Source organism: Strix aluco, chromosome 9 (assembly GCF_031877795.1).
Source record: "Strix aluco isolate bStrAlu1 chromosome 9, bStrAlu1.hap1, whole genome shotgun sequence".
Lineage (NCBI taxonomy): Eukaryota > Metazoa > Chordata > Aves > Strigiformes > Strigidae > Strix > Strix aluco.
The window spans coordinates 31,797,932-31,815,340 of record NC_133939.1 but is presented as its reverse complement, the minus strand read 5'-3'; the positions used below and the strand labels follow the sequence as shown (position 1 = coordinate 31,815,340).

General features: G+C 41.9%; 1 protein-coding gene and 1 long non-coding RNA gene across 3 annotated transcripts in view; one reads left to right on the top strand and one right to left on the bottom strand.

Moving 5' to 3' along the window:
* LOC141927309 (transmembrane 4 L6 family member 18-like) overlaps positions 1-13,864 on the bottom strand; it is a 31,292-nt gene extending 17,428 nt beyond the window's left edge. The window contains exons 1-2 of one of the 2 annotated variants that reach the window (XR_012624357.1): positions 13,027-13,864; positions 11,376-11,519 (exon numbers count right to left, since the gene is read on the bottom strand). Coding sequence is in view for 1 of the 2 variants with exons in the window: in XM_074834478.1 (XP_074690579.1) it covers positions 1,597-1,773 (177 nt within the window). In the remaining variant the exon portion in view is untranslated. Of the gene's footprint in view, positions 1-1,596; positions 1,789-11,375; positions 11,520-13,026 lie in introns of those variants that run through there. The other variant, XM_074834478.1, reaches the window with a different exon arrangement.
* A 165-nt stretch (positions 13,865-14,029) lies between these two features.
* LOC141927311 (uncharacterized) lies at positions 14,030-15,378 on the top strand. Its single transcript, XR_012624358.1, has 2 exons — positions 14,030-14,147; positions 15,308-15,378. It is a non-coding gene; the product is annotated as an uncharacterized LOC141927311 (long non-coding RNA).
* Positions 15,379-17,409: the final 2,031 nt, after the last annotated feature.

Sequence of the window (17,409 nt, the reverse complement as noted above, 5' to 3'; positions counted from 1 at the left end):
GGCAGGGGGCTGGGGGGGCAGCCTGTAGAGATTATTCAGTTTTACTCCTATTTAACACAGTAGGCATCTCACTACTGATATCAGTAGCACCAACAGCAGGGTAGGTACATTTCTATTTCTGCTTTGGGTATACACAGCACTTAAGTGCATAAAGACCTTGTCGATAAAGAGCCTGCTGTGGTATTGCTGCAATTTAAAGTACTTCAACTTTAAAAAGTTTTTGTTCACATTAAAGGCTGCATCCTGCTAGTAAAATGCTTTGCAAAAAAAAAAAAAAAAAGCATTCACTTCCTGCCAAATGGGGACTACAGGACAAGTCTTTCAATTATTTGTTTAAAAAAAAAAAAACAACTACCAACATATAGCCACTGAAGAGTAGTCATCACTGCCTGTGTGATGACAAAGCAGTCTGACTGGAGTAGAAAGTCTAGGAATATTTTGCACAATTCAGGCAAACCTCTCATTACAGACAGAAATGCAAAGTAACAAAGCAGAAGCTATCTGTAAGAAACATGAATACTCCAGAGTTTTTAGCAGAAAAATCAAGAAGGAGCAGAGTTCATTGAACAGATCATCCTCCCCACCAGCACTAACAGGACTTAATAATAGTTTGCACTTATAAAGACTCTACACCCAGGAGTACCTTGGAAAGCCATAAAGAACAAAGTATTATCTGCAAACTGCACAGATTTACTTAGCAAGATACTACAATAAAAACTATCCAGTTGAACAGTCACATACTTGTCAGCCCTTACTCAAGCCTATTGCTGAGCCCCAGTGCTGCAGGTCCAGGAGAGGTTGTACAAGTGTGTTCCAGGAGCAGTTCCGTTGATTTCACTCGTATTATTCTGTGTGTAACGCCCAGTCTTTGCAAATGCCAGTCTAGGCTCCAGCGGGGCTGTATCACAGCTGTAAACCCCCCTCACGAGATGGAGGGCCTTACCACGCAATCGTTTTTTGCAGACACCTTTCGATCTGTAGCCTATCTCTTAAGAGGACTTTTAAAAGCAAATGAAAAAGGAAGCCTGGAGTCAGGGAACTTAAATATGCTACAGTGTGGTCCACAAAATTGAAAAGGTAGAAAATAAGAGCTTCTGATTAACTATGTCCTATAATGAACATCCTCAATTCTTTATCCTTTGCTGTTACTCGAATGTAAAGCTTTGACAACTGACTTTGATAGAGGCAGAGAAATAACTGTTAACATCTCAGATAACAGAAATTAAAGAATTGTAACTAAATGCTAGTTATCTAGGGACATTTAAAAGGAGACTAGTTCAATAATATAACAAAAAATTAAGATTTAACCTTTTCTGCAAACTGTGACCCACTCAGAGGTTTGATTCCAGTTTTGCCTTTGAATTCTGCGACATAGACCCTATAATTTTCTCAGCTTTGAAGTGACATAATGTTTCTGATAAGGTAACCAATAGTAACTAATAATACCTATGGGGTAATATAGCTAAATTCTTTTGATACAAGTCCAGAGATTCCTGCTGTTAACATACTTGATCAATAAATTTATATAACTGGTAAAACAGTAATACCAAGTAGCTCCAAAATAAACATAAAAGAAACCACTAGCTCATTACTTACCAAAAAGCCTCCACCTAGAATGCCATGAAGGCACTCCACGTATTTGCCAAGATGATGCTCTGAAGCAAATCTTGTTTCGCCATTGGGAAAATAAAGTAAAATGTTGGCCACGATGCTGAGCAAGGCAAGGACAAGCAACTTATAGCCAATACATCTAGCACACCTTCCAAAACACATGTTCTCAGCTTTACAAATCCTTCTTTCACTAGTCCAATCCAACCTCTCTCATACCTGTCCACACCTAAAAGAAGGTCAGCCTTTATTCTCAGCTCCTTAAATACTCAGGGTTACCTAGCTACCTGGATGACGTTTGCACCTCTTCATGACTGCCTTTCCCAATTGCAGAGAGAGGAACAGGGATGGCAGAACGCCACCACCCTTCTTAAATGCAGTAATTGTGGACAAACCAAATGCAATCAAGGAAATATTGAACACTAGGTAATTTCACTCTAATATATGATGCTTGGAATGATCACCAGTGAACATGATTAGACATGAACAACAGACTTAAACCACAACACAAGTTCTGCTAGGAACTGAAGGAAAAAGGTTTTGTTTTCTTTGTTAGAAGCAGCTTTGACTTTTAGGTTTATAGAATGATTCAGAACAACCTGAAGCCAGGGAAAGACTCATCTGACTTCAACAATACTGAGTCAGAGTTTTGTGTATAAATAAAATAAGGTCTACAGCAATGAGGAGTATGTAGAGCAACCTCTCGCTTTGCAAGCCTGTTGATGGAATAAGAGCAAACATCAGGAGATTGGAAAACAAATAAAATGGACAGGTAGGCTTCTAAGGAGTGTCCTTGTTCTTGCCATTATAAGACAAGCTGACTTTAGATTGACAGGCATTTGTTAAAGCTAAACCGAGCAAACTCTGGTAAAAAAAGAATACTGTGTCAAAAAGAGGATTATAAAATACAGTCCTTGCACTGAAATTTCAGCAATTTAGAAACACAAAAATAGAATAACCCCAAACAGAGAGAAATATACTGTATCAGGGGTTTCCAAACTGTATTACATGTACCAGTAACATTCATTTGCATAGTAAATGGAGATATAAAGTGACCTGGAAAAATTAAGATCCAGTCTTCTCTCTTACCCCTCATGCAAATTTTGCTAAAATAGCCAAAAGCTTTCTTCTTCACATACATGCAGCTCAGAGGCATGAGCTGCCATGCCCACTACTATCCCACGATAACTAAGAAACACACAGGCCCAGACGAGATTCAGGAGGTGCTGCTGCTGCCATCATCATACAGCGCAGTTCTCATTGAAAAAAAACAGTAGCTAGACAAACTGAGTTCAGGAATGTACAGGATATCAGAAGACTATAGTGAGACTTTTTCAATTATTTAGGGAGAAAGATACTAATTCCTTTTTTTGGGTTGGAGGTGTATTTTTTTTTAACAGCTAAATGACACTGTAAACAGAAGTCCAAATCAAATCCGTTCTTGCAAGTGACATGAGCAACACTTAAGCTGAGAGAGCGAGTGCGTGCAAAAAGAAAAGGCGTGGGGGAAAGAGAGCAGCCTTGTGCAGATGTGGGCTTATGATGTAACTTCTCCGGCTATTGTAGCTGTTGACCTTGGAGACTTCCTTCATAATGAAAAATATTCTCCAATTGTAGAAACACAGGCTTACCATTACTGTGCCCTTCACCTCTGATGACTGAAACAAACATAAACATCATCCTGCAAGTTTCCTCTGCAGGAAGAGATGGCTGCTCAGCTGAAAACTCCCTTTATTGTGTTATGCTAAAAAAAACCCAAACCACTCCCCACAAAACCCACCACCCACTACCCTCTTCTCCCAGCTCAACCACCACACCATACATATGGTCACTGGGAATTAGATCTAAAATCCGTTCTATTTGTAATCTGTATAATTGTTTTCTAAACACTTGATCTGAAATAAAATTTCACATAATCAGGAACTTCCTATATTTAAAATAAATTCTGTACATTACCAAGCATGAAGGACACTGCATGGGCATTGCAGTCTGCAGTGACTACCAACCCCTGCCCCTCCCAAACAATGCAATAGCAGTTGTCTATATAATCATATATGTTACAAAAAGTCTTGAACCTGTTTACTTCTCATGCCTGTTTGCTTCATAAATCCTGACTTTGCTGCTTGCCAAAGTGAGCAGGGGTGGATTTCTGGAATGTGGTGGATTTTTGGGCACGTTGAGTTTTACATGATGAAACCAACCCCCTCACAAGCAGTAGCCAAACACAAGTTTCTCATCAACCTGAGGAACAGCAGGGCCCAAACTGCAGCTTAAGACATGCTCCAGCACCATGAGATGGCAGAGCTTGCACTAGCATAAACAAAACCAGAACTAAGTTTTGAGTCTTTTATACAAGAACCACAGTGTTTGCACTTAAAGAGGTAAGATAATTGTGTTCTCACTCACAGGTGCTTCCCCGTGGCCCATGGGAAGCTCTACGATTTCTCTCTCACAAAACTGTTCCTGTAGCTCTGATGCCTGTTCTCGATAAAGAACACATATTAAATGGCATTCAATCACCCGGTGTTATTAGAGACAATACAAGTCTAATTCTAAGCTGAAGCCTAACTGTAGACTGTAGGTCTAGTCCTCAGCTCCACCTGCTGAAGTGTGGAACAGGAAGGACAAGACAATCAAAGGGGCAGTGAAGCACTTTTGATACACGCCCTAAGGTCCAGCGGATAGGACCACTGTGAAAGACTCTCCTGGCAGAAGGGAGATGGTTTATAAACAATTACAGCAACTGGCTGGTACCCCCAAATCATTAGTTCTGCAGGATAAAGTTTGTCAGCAGTGCTACATGGGGCAGGACACTGACCCTCCATGACAGAGAAGTGGCTAAAATTAGGTGCCTTGTCCAATTAGTGAGGTATCCAGTACCAGGACTAATTTCACATGGGGTCCAAAGATCCAGCAGCCCCTCTCTAAAACAAAGAAACCCCACCTCGATAGTCATTGTTGCTTTGGCCCTTCTACGGCAGCAGCGCGACAGAAGCCTGCTTCTTCCACAAAATAAAGAGGTTAGAAAGAGACTAGTGTTTCCCGATGCCAAAGAGTGAGAGATCTCAAACAGCAGAAGAGCTCTCTACGTTCAAGCTCTGAAAAGCTGAACATTCTCTAGCTTTCTGTACCTGCTTCTCAACCAGCACGACAGGAGTAACAGAAATTACTTTCTCCAGCTCAACAATGTATTGGAAACCCTTGCTATACTTTTGGACAAGTCCTAAGTTTACCTACTGTACAGAGGAGCAGTTTATCTAAGATTGTCAAAGTTACCACAACTTGCAAAGTTACTACATACTTGCAGAGACGGAAAAAAACCTCCAAAAACCACAAAACCACAGAATTTTATCATGAAAAAGAAAGCTGTGAAGTATCCCATTTCTCCTACAAAAGAAAATTACTTCAAGTACAACCACATCTAGCATCTCTGCCCTAAGCCAGATTCCCAAAGTGATGCATCATAATCAACAGAAGAAACTGAGTTGCAACAGCAAAGAAAAGTGCCACACAACAAAGGAGATCTCTGGATTCCACGAATATATTTTAAAGCCCACAGTAATCCTGGAAACACCCCCACCACTCTACTAAAGAGGAAATCAGGGGGGGCAGGGGGTAAGGATATCTGCAAAATAACTACAGAAGTGGTCAGACAGACCCAGACCCATCACATCAGAGTCAGCTTGGGGTCAAGAACAGGATCATGCAGCCCAGGCTCTGTTTCCCTGACAGGACACTGGGCACTCTACCATACTTGAACTCGATGCACGTGCATGCTGTAAGGCGCTGGTGCTCTGAGGATGCTGGAGAGCCTTCTTCCTTGAGCTCCCTGGCAGACAACTGGGGCAGTCTGGCTGCTATTGCCTTCATGAGATTTTTATAGCTCAGCTATCCCAGGTTCCCAGTATTAATCTTGCTAATCCTCCCTAAAATGAATATTGCTTTTCTTTCTTTTTTTCAACTATTTTAGCACCTAAAGAGGTTCTCATTCCTTATAACCAAAGGATAAAACATTTGCAATTAATGTTTCTATCAGTGTTTTCTGAGCAAATATAAACAATCTCCTGATTTAAATTAAAGATGACAGAAAGATGGAAAGAAAGATGTCCCTCTACTGAAAACCATAATGTGTTTCTTCCCAATAGTTTTCTAATGCCCCAAATGGTCAGTCCTACTGCTTTACACTGCCTTACAGTCACCCCAGACATGCTTTGGTAAGAGACACAATAGTGATCAATAGACACAGCTCAAACACACATGACAAATGTCTTCCAATTACCTTGAAAACAACCTAAAAAAACCCAAACAAAAATCCTTAAAGCAAATAAAATTTTTTTACATTATGAAAACTGGTCAGATGTGAATCAAGAGGGCTTTACTAATATTATTGCCATGTGGACACCCTACGCCACAACTTCTACTAGAGAGCTTCTCATTATAACTTTTCTTGCAAAACTTCTGGTCCCACCCAGCACTGGCAAAAGGTTAATGGGAGGGAAGTACCTCTTGCAGAAGCACTGGCAGGGCGCGGTAACTGCACGACATCTGTAGATGAGGCAGTCTGGGAAATAATAGCACAGGCTGCACAGGTTCATTTGGAAAGACTGGGCAACACAACACGTGTATTGGCATGGGTGATGAATGCCACTTGTATTCCCTTATAAGCTATTCTCATTTGTTCTTCTCTTACTGTTTAGTAGGGTACTGCTCACAGAGGCAAATACTAGCTCAGATAACTGCTGGGAACGCACGATGAATATGCAGTCACCTGACAGCTGAACTAAGGGAAGCCTCTTGTCCAGCTGTTGAGAGCTCCCAGCAACCTTAGGAACACCCACTACTTCCCTTTGAGCAGGTGGAGAAACACCCATCCGTGCCACCATCCATTTCTCAATGTTCAAGTGAGGCATTGCTCATGTTTTCCAGCCATTGTCCACACAAACACTGTGCTGTACCTATGACTGTCTTCAGGCACGTCACCTCGCCAGCACACATCAACCGGCAAGCTCCACCCGGACAGTCAGACTGCTCCCCTCTGGTCCTCGGGGTCTGTGGTCTCCTGGCCACAGCCAGAAGAAAGTTTCCAGATTACCTTTATTAATTACATGACAGCTCCTTAGATGAACTAATGAGCTACTTCTGAAGTGGAGCAACCACCTGTTGCCATACGACATCTCACGGGACATAAAAGCAGTAACTCCTTACATGCTATAACGCACATGCATATGCTTGCCTGCTCTTTGCCCTCACTTTGAGGCAGAAAGCTGAAAAAAACAAACCAGAAAAATCTGAACTGTAGAAGTCTGATTGATGTGAGCACTCGACTTTTATGCAACAACACACATTGACACATATAGAGAAAATTTAATTTATTAGTAATAATGCTGACCTAAGGAGGGAGTCAGCAATGATGCAACAAAAGTAGTTTTGACACAACCAACCAGCTTGGAGATTTAAAAGCTTACAATCAGGGCAGAGCTACCACTAAATGAGTGCACAGAAATGCCTCTAAAGAGCCCATAAACCTTACTTAAGAACAAGTATTACTGACCCTGGACTTGCAATGCTACTGTAACATCATTCCACAGTCAAATCAACCACTTCAAAAAAACTGTTTTCTGGTGACATATAAAAACCATGATGTAGCCTGTGTTCATTACTTCTTGCAACAATGTTATTATGATAAAAGTAGGACATAAGACAAATTCTATTTCTGTCAGAGCCTCAGGGTGAAACCTGGGGTATGCAAAATGGCCAATAAAAGTTTCCCTTGGACTGTAGTATTTACACACAGGTTTGCATTCTGTATTTCTAATCTATCCCCAAAATGATGACATTCTTGCAAAAGTTAAACAAGCATGAAGCACTATCATCACTGCACTACAAGCATACTCTGTTCCATACTGTGTGTACGTAACGGCTGTATGAACCAGAAAACTGGGATTAGCTTCGCACACGTATCCGTGTCACACAGCATGATGAACAGACTGTCTTCCAGGCTTGAAGTGTGCTGCTTTTGTGACTCCCCTCCCCTATAGCAATATGCATAAACCAGACATCCAGGAAGTCATCCAATTCTGACACTTCAGAGAACACGGAACAAAAAAATATCACAATTATGTCTTTGGCTCTTGTGGTGCAACAGTCAATCATTAAGCATCTTTGTGTTTCTCATGTAGTGATCCTGTGAGTAGTTTTCTACTTACCTCTAATCTAGCAAAAAAGATTACCTCTGTCATATCACATATTTTAGATCTGTAGGCTCATAAAAAGGAAAGAAAAAAAAAAAGCAAAGCCACAAATTTCATTGCCCATTTTGTTTCATTAGCATATGCTTCACACACTGTCCATGCAGTCTTGTCTCTGGAATTAGCCATTAGTAGGTTCATGCCAGCTAAAAACTTTAAAAATTATTCTTGCTGAATAAGACTGCTTGGCTAGGAACAGCCTATGTATTGATTCTATAGCAGTAAAATGTGAAATCTGGTGTTTAAAATTAATGTCTTTCATGTTATCATGACTGATACTGCAGCATGCTGTATTTACTTGCAAATCTTTCAGCATCAGTAGTAACTGGATCACATACATCACAATCAGACATGACCACAAGACTCTTGAAAGATGATTTCCTAAACCGCACTCCCACTCTGCCATTAACCTTCGTCATCATTTAAATTGCTGATCTTAAGTTCATTTAACAATATACACTCAGTACACTGAATTTTTGCTACCAGCCAGTCCTTAAAACAGCTGTCAAACATAGTCAACTATTTCATGGTCACATTCCTCCACTGGGCACATCAAGACCTCAAAAAGGCTATACAAATGTAGCACACATTTTTAATAACAGAATGTTAGTTACAAAAACAATTAAAAACTACACTTAAAGAATAAATCAGACCACAGAAGATCCCTTTTAATCTGAGCAACATTTAATGGGGAAAAGCAGAAGAAAATAGCATTTAATACTGATTATGTTTTAATTATTTCTTAGTCCTTTTTAAAGGAAAGATACTGGAACAATATGTGGAAGACTATATTCTGCGTAGATGTACAAGATACCTGCCTGCCATTCAGTGCCTGCACTACGTACAACACCCTACTGTGGCTGCTCCTTTTTCAAGGTCCTTCTTGCTCATACACATGGTGCCATTCTAATGAACTGCAATTTGGTTTGGAGGGTGAGGAAAGACTGAGTTCCTGAAGTAGGAGTTTTATATTTCTTTGAACTATAATTACAGCTAAAAGTACTCATGTCACCAGTGCACCTAAAATGGAAGTTAACAGTGCAGAATGACACACATGTTCACTCCACGGTAGTGCTCCAGTGCACAGCCGTCTCCTCGGGGGTCAGATCCTGCCCACAGGTCTTTCTGCGGGTGCTTGGAAGACAGAGCCCCAGGATCTCCACCAGCTCTCTCTAGTGACAATCAGGCTGTGACCAGACAGGCCCTGCTGTGCCCACCATGGGCCACTGGTGCCAGTGACCTCCAGCTCTTAAGTCTCCTACAAGAGCTCATGAAATACCATCTCCAAGTGAGAGATGCCACCTGCCTTCTGCGCAAGGAGGCAACGCTCCGTGACAGCCGCCGGCGCACAGGAGCCAAGCACAACACTCTGCATCAAGGGGAAATGAATGAGTCCTCGAACCCATCGAGCCAGTCCCGGCAGCTGCAGCGGGGCTGGATTTGGTTCAGGCGCTGGTTCCAAGAGAGAGCTCTTCCAGGAAGAGCACTACTATATGGTAAGTTAAAAAAGGAAGTAAACCAACTTCTTTCTTTTACAGATCTTCACAGCAGACAAGTAGTCCTGCTCTTTGCTCTTCACAAGCACAACAACAAAGGAAACAAAACAAAAATACAGGGAGTTTCCCCTAAAGGTGAAGGCAAAAAAAAAAAAAAAAGATTCCAAAACTCACAGCCCTTCCCTAGTATCTGAGCTGAATCAGGTGACACTTCCCTCCAAAAAGGCAGGCACTGTCTTTGAGGAAACTGCAGCCACCCCAACAGTAGCACTTGCCTGTCAGGCAAAACACTTCAGGGGTTTTTTTGTTACTCTCCACCAACTCTCAAGATTTTCATCAGTTACACTCTGCCCTAAGTTGAAGGCACAGGGCTTATAACTGAGCCACTATTCAGGGGCACACAAAAGGCTGAAGGAAAATTAAGATGTGTCCTGTGGAACCATTACAATTGTAAAGCCATTACACAGTTCTTCATATGCAGACTTTGTAAGGGAGTTGCTGATTAATCCAGCCTATGATTAATGCACAATAAATATAAAAAGACTATCACAACAGGAATGAGTTTCCACACCACCTCATAGCACCTTTTTTATCTCAAATTATGCACTAAGCAAGCAAAATACTCCTTTACCAACAGGCCTGAGAAGAGCCAGCAAGGATGACATCAGAGCACCACCACTTCTCTGCTACACACAGATAACGTAAGAACTGCTGGTTACATGGTCCTCAGATGCTTCTGCTGCGGTGTCTGTGCTATGGCTGGAAACTCCTGGCCTAACTGTTTCTTTTTCAAGCATTAAATTAGATCATACCTCTCCCGGAACAGTTCAAGCAAAGCCAGGCTGCAGCTAAGGTTTGATGAGGTTTCATCTCCTAACTCCAATATGTTTAGTAGCACCTTTAAAAAGATTAAGCAAAATGCTACAGTGAGGTAAAGCGTATATAATGCAACAAATCTCACAGAACATTTTCTGACACTTCATAGGAAGAGCGCTGCTTTGCCCACCACAAGTTGCCTTTGTGGAAATTCTTTTAAATTCGACTTCAGAGGCTTGATTATTTTTCCTTGCAGAAGTTTAATGCAGACACCTTGATGCTAGCAAAGTCAAGGGCTTGTCAGTAACTGGAAACGGAGGCTGAAGAAGCAGAAGTTTGCTTGCGTGTCCTATACTGTCCTACTCCTGAGTCTCTGGGCTCGAGTGAAGAGACCTATCTAGACTCTGCAGGAAAGGCATGTGCTCATGTATGACACAACAAGAGCTGTAGAAGAAAAATGGTGTTCCTGCAGCCCTTCAGAGCATCCAAAATGGAAGGAAACAGGAAGAGCATTATGGTAGTGAATAAAGCAGGTATATGAAAAGCAGACTGAGCTTAATATAGCTCTTCACCCTATCTGCTTTGGCTACGTATTTTTTTTTTTTTAAACTGTTTGCAAGCCTGTGTTAACTCATCTTCCATTAGGCGGGACTACCAACAGGCATACTAAATTGGAAAAGATGTGCAGCATCTAAGGAAAGCACAAGAACAGTGACAGAGGTGGTTATAGACTCCATCTGGCAGTCCAGCCGAGGAAGGAACACAGTTCTTCAGACAGCTCTGGCTCATCATCCTCTTATCCCTCTCACTTACACTTTTTATTTATCACTATCACATTCCACAGCAGTAACCAGAGTAAAAACATGCACAGACCACTAGAAAGGACTTTCCTCCTCAAGTTTCCCTTTGGGAGAGCATAGCCCGTAGAGCTCTAGATGTGAAATCTGCTTTCACAGGTATTTTGCAACTTTTTTGTTGTATTTACCAATTAGGAGATTTAGAGGCTCTTTTTTAACACCAGAAAAATAAATAAATACACCTGCAAACACAGGTCAGTGGGCTAAGTGATAACAGACAGAGATTGAGGTAGGAGGGCTTGGTGCGACTGTGGGTTTCTACATCCTGCCTGAAGAGTTCACACGCCCTCCAGAGCAAAGAGCAGTGAAATCTCCCATCTGTCAGTATACTGGCAAAGAGCAAGAGTTACCTGCACCAGTCCTTGTGCTTGCATGAGTTCTGACAGAGCACAGAAGTTCCTCACTGTCCACAGCAGCCACTGCAGTGGCACTGACAGCGTGACATGGATGTTTCCCCAGCGCCTGCTGGAGGGGGAGTGGTTACCTCCCCTACTCTGAAAAAGCATAAACATAATATACCTTATATAACCAAACTGATGAGACAGGTTATACTTGACAATGCTGTTGCAAGAGCCACCAACTGACAGTAATCAGGCGTGACAGTCAGCCAGGCCGAGCTGATCCGTGACTGGCGCACAGTGACCCGGCTGTGCTGGGCAGCAGGACCGGCCACAGCCTGCGAGCCACTCCTGGGGGATGCTCACACACTGACCAGCAGGTGCCAATGATTAACTGTGGCCACCTGCACCTCTGAAGGAGTCCATTTTCAGCTGCATGTCTCTGCTAAAATCAGGAGGAAAAGGAAATCCTGAAGCCACAGTCACATGTATTTATAGTCGGATGGAGTGCACAGTATTGATAGATGCTTTCTACAGAGCAACATGCAGAGCAAACACCTACATAAATACAGATGTGGCCAAAATAAAGTAACTGATGTTAAAACATCTTAACTTCACATCATATGCTGTCACTTTTGCCCTCGTAATGGTAACATACATGTTCAGCTGAAGATGGAAGAGGAAAACAATGAAAAGCAAATGGTGGCCCCACCAAGGGATTTCTGTAAGATACATATTGCCATTTTAACACCTGCAAAATATCTGGGAGTGGAGCAGCCAGCCCACCTGCTCAGCACAGCCAGCTTCACAAGTATACCAGCTGCCCTTCAATGTATCTGCATGCTGCTGTTCTAAGCCTGCTGCTTGCAGCCAGCTGTGGCATTACTGAAGAGTGTACTCAGGAGTTTATTTCTCCCAGCTGCTTCCGGAGCTCAGACATACAGATGGAGAAATACCTTGTCAGTATGACAAGCGCTGCATGCATATTTTCTCTAAAATAAAATGAAGATCTAGAATTTACAAGCACATCTTGCAAAGAATACATAAAGAATTTTCTTAGCATTGTAACTTAGTTTACAAAGAGCAAAAAGAAGTTACCACCACTGGTTACACACAAGAGTTCTACACCTATGAGTTACCGGGTACACAGCTGTCAGGGCAATATAACCTTGCACTGATAAATGAGTCACTTTTAAGTATCTTAGAAGTCATGGAAGACATTTCTATCTTCCCTTGGTTTAAAGAAAAAAAGGCTCAGCTATAGCCACAGCACGCCAAATGCAACTTCACCAACACCGTATTGGCATAGTTCTGCACGGACATGTGAAGGCGTGTGACAGCCTCGCCTCCTGCACTCAGGCACCACACGCCTCAGTTGGTTTCCTGGGATCTCACATCTGCTAGGCAGAACGATAACACAGGCAGAAGAGGCTGGAACTCTACCCCTCTTTTCCTGCTGCACAAAGGAGGCTTTGTGTAAAACAAAAATGAATTCCTTTAGTCAGACAGAGCTTAACAAGAACAGGAAATACATATTTTAAAAATCTGAAAATTAACCAACTAGCCTACCCTGTAAGAATAGTATAGTTTGGACTCTCTGATGATCATCTCAAAGAGTCTTCACACATACTAGAATGTGTTATATTGGGAAATATTTTCTCACTTGCAGTGTAAATCCTCAGCCATCTGGAACTAGTCCTGTGTCAAAGTCCATGCAGTTGCGCTTGATGAAAGAGCAGGCATTGCCTTGAGGATCCACCACAGTGAAGTAAACTGCCTCAGTGCTAACAGCAAGATGTTTTCAGAACTAAATTTCTTACTGCTCTGAAATGCAGAAAATAAAGTTTAGCACACATAAAAATTCTGGCTCAGTTAAAAATAAACCACTGCATACTTACAAGACATAACTCACCATGTCTTGTGAACTGTCCTACTAGAACCAGAGGATATATTCATTTAGGTAAATGACAAAAATACAATTCTAAACTGTACTTGCTTTATCAAAGCAAAGGGCTGGATTAGTCTAGACTCCTCACACTAGTACAGAACTGGAGAAAATTTAAGGAAAGGAACTCCGAATTGGTAGTATAAATCATAATCTGAAACAAACATGACACACCAAGTTTCAGATGGACACTGAAATGACAGATGTTATCATATGAAAGACAAAGTAGTGGATGGAGCCAAAGTCCTCTTACAACCACGTAGTGCCTGTATCAATAAGGTATTTCAAATTTATAACTAGTATTTGGTTAAGTTCAAACACAATCCTGCCAATAAATTAAAGTAAACACATCTATCTAAAGTACACAAAACCAGACTAACACAGCCTGGTACGTATGCACATGGGAATTTCTACCTGTGCATGAGTAATCACTGTGCTCGTAGGACCTTCTTAATTTTCCTTCAGCAAGGCTGGCATTGTACAGAACAATACGACGACTTTCAGCTACAAGATCTTGCTAAGCATGGACTGTACTGAATTTGACCAGACTGCAAACCCCATTGGCCTCCAATATTTCATTTCTGCCCTTCAAACACACTAACGAAACCCCGTCTATACCCAGAAGGAACAGTGCGAAGGATGGCTGGTTGGAAGCAGAGCCACGTGGAGCATGTTTGCAGAGCTTTACCACAGGGTCACCCGCCCCTTCCTGCGCCGCACGCGTGGGTGCGGTTCCTGCCACGCTGAGCTCTCGGGCCCCGAATTCCTGCCCCTGACTGAATGTTGCCCACAGAAAGCAGCAGAGCTCTTGGAAGAGCTGCAGTCATCCTGGACCGAAGGTAGGTCCTCTCCTCTGCCCAGGGGAGAGATGCTGCTGGCACTGCGCGATGGACATCGGTACTGGAGGAACCAGCTGCCAAGAGGCACAGGCTCCTACAGACAAATCTGGGCTGTATCACACCATCCGTATGGTTCTCTGATCACGATGACCAAGATTTAGTTTCAGCCAATTTTTTCTCATTTTTTTCTGTTCCCTGACTGTCCAAGCAAAATTTTCAGTGTTATTCTTAGGCAAGAGGAAAATATAATGTAGTCATTATGGAGTAATTTTTGAAATTGAACATCTTAAAGCATTTTGTTTAAAATTAGATTAAGACATCAGTGCACCTCTTCCATTTCTATACTTTTTAGTTTATTTAAAAGTTGAAGACTAATTGTTTCTAGTAAGTCTTTACTGCAATTTATCAATTGTTATTTGCTCTTTTTCTACTGCCTTTCATTTTTAAAGTAGTCAAATTATTTAACAGGGACAGACATGTTTCAAACTAAATAATTGTGAGGGAAGTCTTATGACCACCATATGTACAGAAGCAGATTAAAATCTCCAGTAACAAGAGTTCCTCCTCATACTACAGAGCGTAGTTGCATGCCTAATCCATAATGCAAGGAAAGAGAAAATACTTAAGTTAATTAGTTGAGAACGCTCCTTAGAATCAGATCTGAACAGGCTGTTTTTGCAGGTACCAGAACTTTGTTGGGGTCAGTGCAGATGGAGAATGCGTCAGTGAAGCTGGGTTTCATGGCCTCTGTCAGCACATGCGCAGAGTCAGCTGTATTCGACCCGTGTCTGAAAGTGGCAACAACAAAAGCACAATTGCATTAGAATCACTACACATTTTAAAATGTTCAGTGTTAAAGCATAATGAAGAGCACTGCGTAACCAGACTTTATTCACATAACTTAAGGTATTAATTTAATCGTACTGTTCACGGCATTGCACAGTAGTTAGCAGTGAAAAATTCTGAAATGGTATAAAGTTGTTTATAAAAATCAGTTAAATCATACTGGAGATTTTCTTTGAAGCTTATATTGTAGCTTGCAAAACAATATTTTCAACACAAAAATGAAACCAGTTTCATTTTAAGAACTTCTCTTCTATAAAATCACATTTTATTTAGTAGTAAAAGAACTAATCATTGTACATTTTACTTGAATTTAGGTCATGTCTTCTGACTGGGCTTCAGTGAAGACTTTCCTGAACTGAAATGGCTGAAAATTTTTACAGATTAATTCTTCTGTGTCTGAATCATACTTTCATAGTTGGCCAGACTTGAAAAACAAACACATGCCTCAAATCTCTCACTGGATATAAAATCCATACCTTTAACATTAGAATTCTCCAAAATGTTTAGAATCAAAGCTGTGATTCCTTCTCCACTTCGAGGTATTTCCCAAACACTCACATACTACAGGGAGGGAAAAAAAAAAAAAAGCTTTCCCCCCCCTGCTTTAAACAACAACAAAAATAGCATTATTAGAAGTTTGTTTTAAAACCAGCATAGAGTGAAGGTATTTCTTCATAACATAAACATACAAACTCCCAATGGCAAGGTAGTGGCTTTCCCCCTTTCTTCAACTCAACCTTTTAGAATAAGATATAAGCATTATAAATTAGCACTGTTCTGCAGTAGTAACCCAATCCGCTGTCCAAGCCAGTATAAGAAAGTGCTAGTATTATCATTATTGCTACATGGGGAGAAATCTTGAGCCTTCACACAGAATAGTTTTCAACTGCAGATTAGTTACAGATAAGCTTTTTTCATAATGCACTTGAAGGTTACTTAATACTTGGTGCATTCAGGGTCAGACTGTGGCCTTTGTTTTTGTCTAGTATTACCCAGAGCTGAAAAAGCTCAGTCAAAAGGTTTGTGAGAAGCACATAAAACCATGAAAAGCCATCTTTTCCCTGCAGCACAGGATCTGTAAAGTACCTGTCAGAGAACAAAAGCCTAGACCACAAGTCCGCTTGCCCGTGAGAGGACATCAGTAGAAGTAAGATGCCCTGTACATCCTGCCCAATAGGCATGTACCTAAATTTCTGCTTTGTTGGACAACCACTATGGTATCTCCCATCCTGACCACCTCCAGGATACTGGGTGAGCCACCTTGCGTCTCTCAACCCCTTTTACTATAGAGGTTGCACATCGGACAAGGCAGCGGCTCTCCCAACAAGGCCAGCTCACTGATAAGGGGTTTCACGTGGAGTAAGAGATGTGGTTTAAAATGTCCTCAGGCTGTGGAAGGCCTGTGACTTTCCTCATGCTGGGGAGGCATTTTAATGGTCTGATGTTAAGAACTGGGCACCCCAGCTTCTTCTACAGCTGTGCTCCCAACGCAGTGATGTTTACTCCACTTTCAAATGTGTCTCTGCACACCGATTTGTCACAACCTCCAGAATTCCTTCTTCCCTTTGACAGGGTCAAGGCACGACCCGCTCCTCCTCCCAGCCAATATGTTCCAGCCACTGAGAAATCCCTTGTCGCGCCGCAGGGCAGCCAGGCTTCCCCATCCCAGCACCGCTGGAAGCTGATGCGGGCTCTGAGGCGCCTTGGCAGGCCTGGCCACAGACCACGTCCAGACAAATCAGGACTTCCCACTCCTCCTCCCGCACACATCATCCCAGCAAGCCACACTCTGGCTCCGCAGAGCGCACATACAGACATATCCAATATTTCAGGTGCCACAAACACACCTGTGGACATGAAAGCAAACACCTCCTTTAACACTGAGCTAACCCAAATTATCTTGCTATGTGTACAAAAATCCTGTAAAGTTTTATGTCTGCTTCCAAAGTTGTTATGTATCTGGATGCTTTGGTTTCAGTATTACTCAGCACATTGATTTTCCTGCTTTGAAAATAGGAAATTCATTAGCCCAACAGGTAGCCCATTAATCCTAAGAGTCTGTCCTCTGTTGCTCAACCTGGACACAACTCCTATTGATGTAATTAAAAAGTTTCCTCAAGAAAAGGCTACGGGCACGGGTGTGCATGTAGCCAGGTATTTCAAAATAGTCTGTGAGCCACGCTGTGGACGTCTGCTTCTTTCTAAAAATATTTCTCAATAGGCAATGGGTGTGCCACTGAATGAATGACTAATAACTTTTTCCTGTAAGCCCTGCATTAGAAGGGATGCTTGCTCTTGGGAGTAAGAAGCACTGTGGCATTACAGGATTCTGCATCTCACAGGTGGGTGTGCAGGGCATGCTGACCTACCTGCTGAGACAATGCAAGTAGTAACTTCTTCTATGGCAAGAATACAA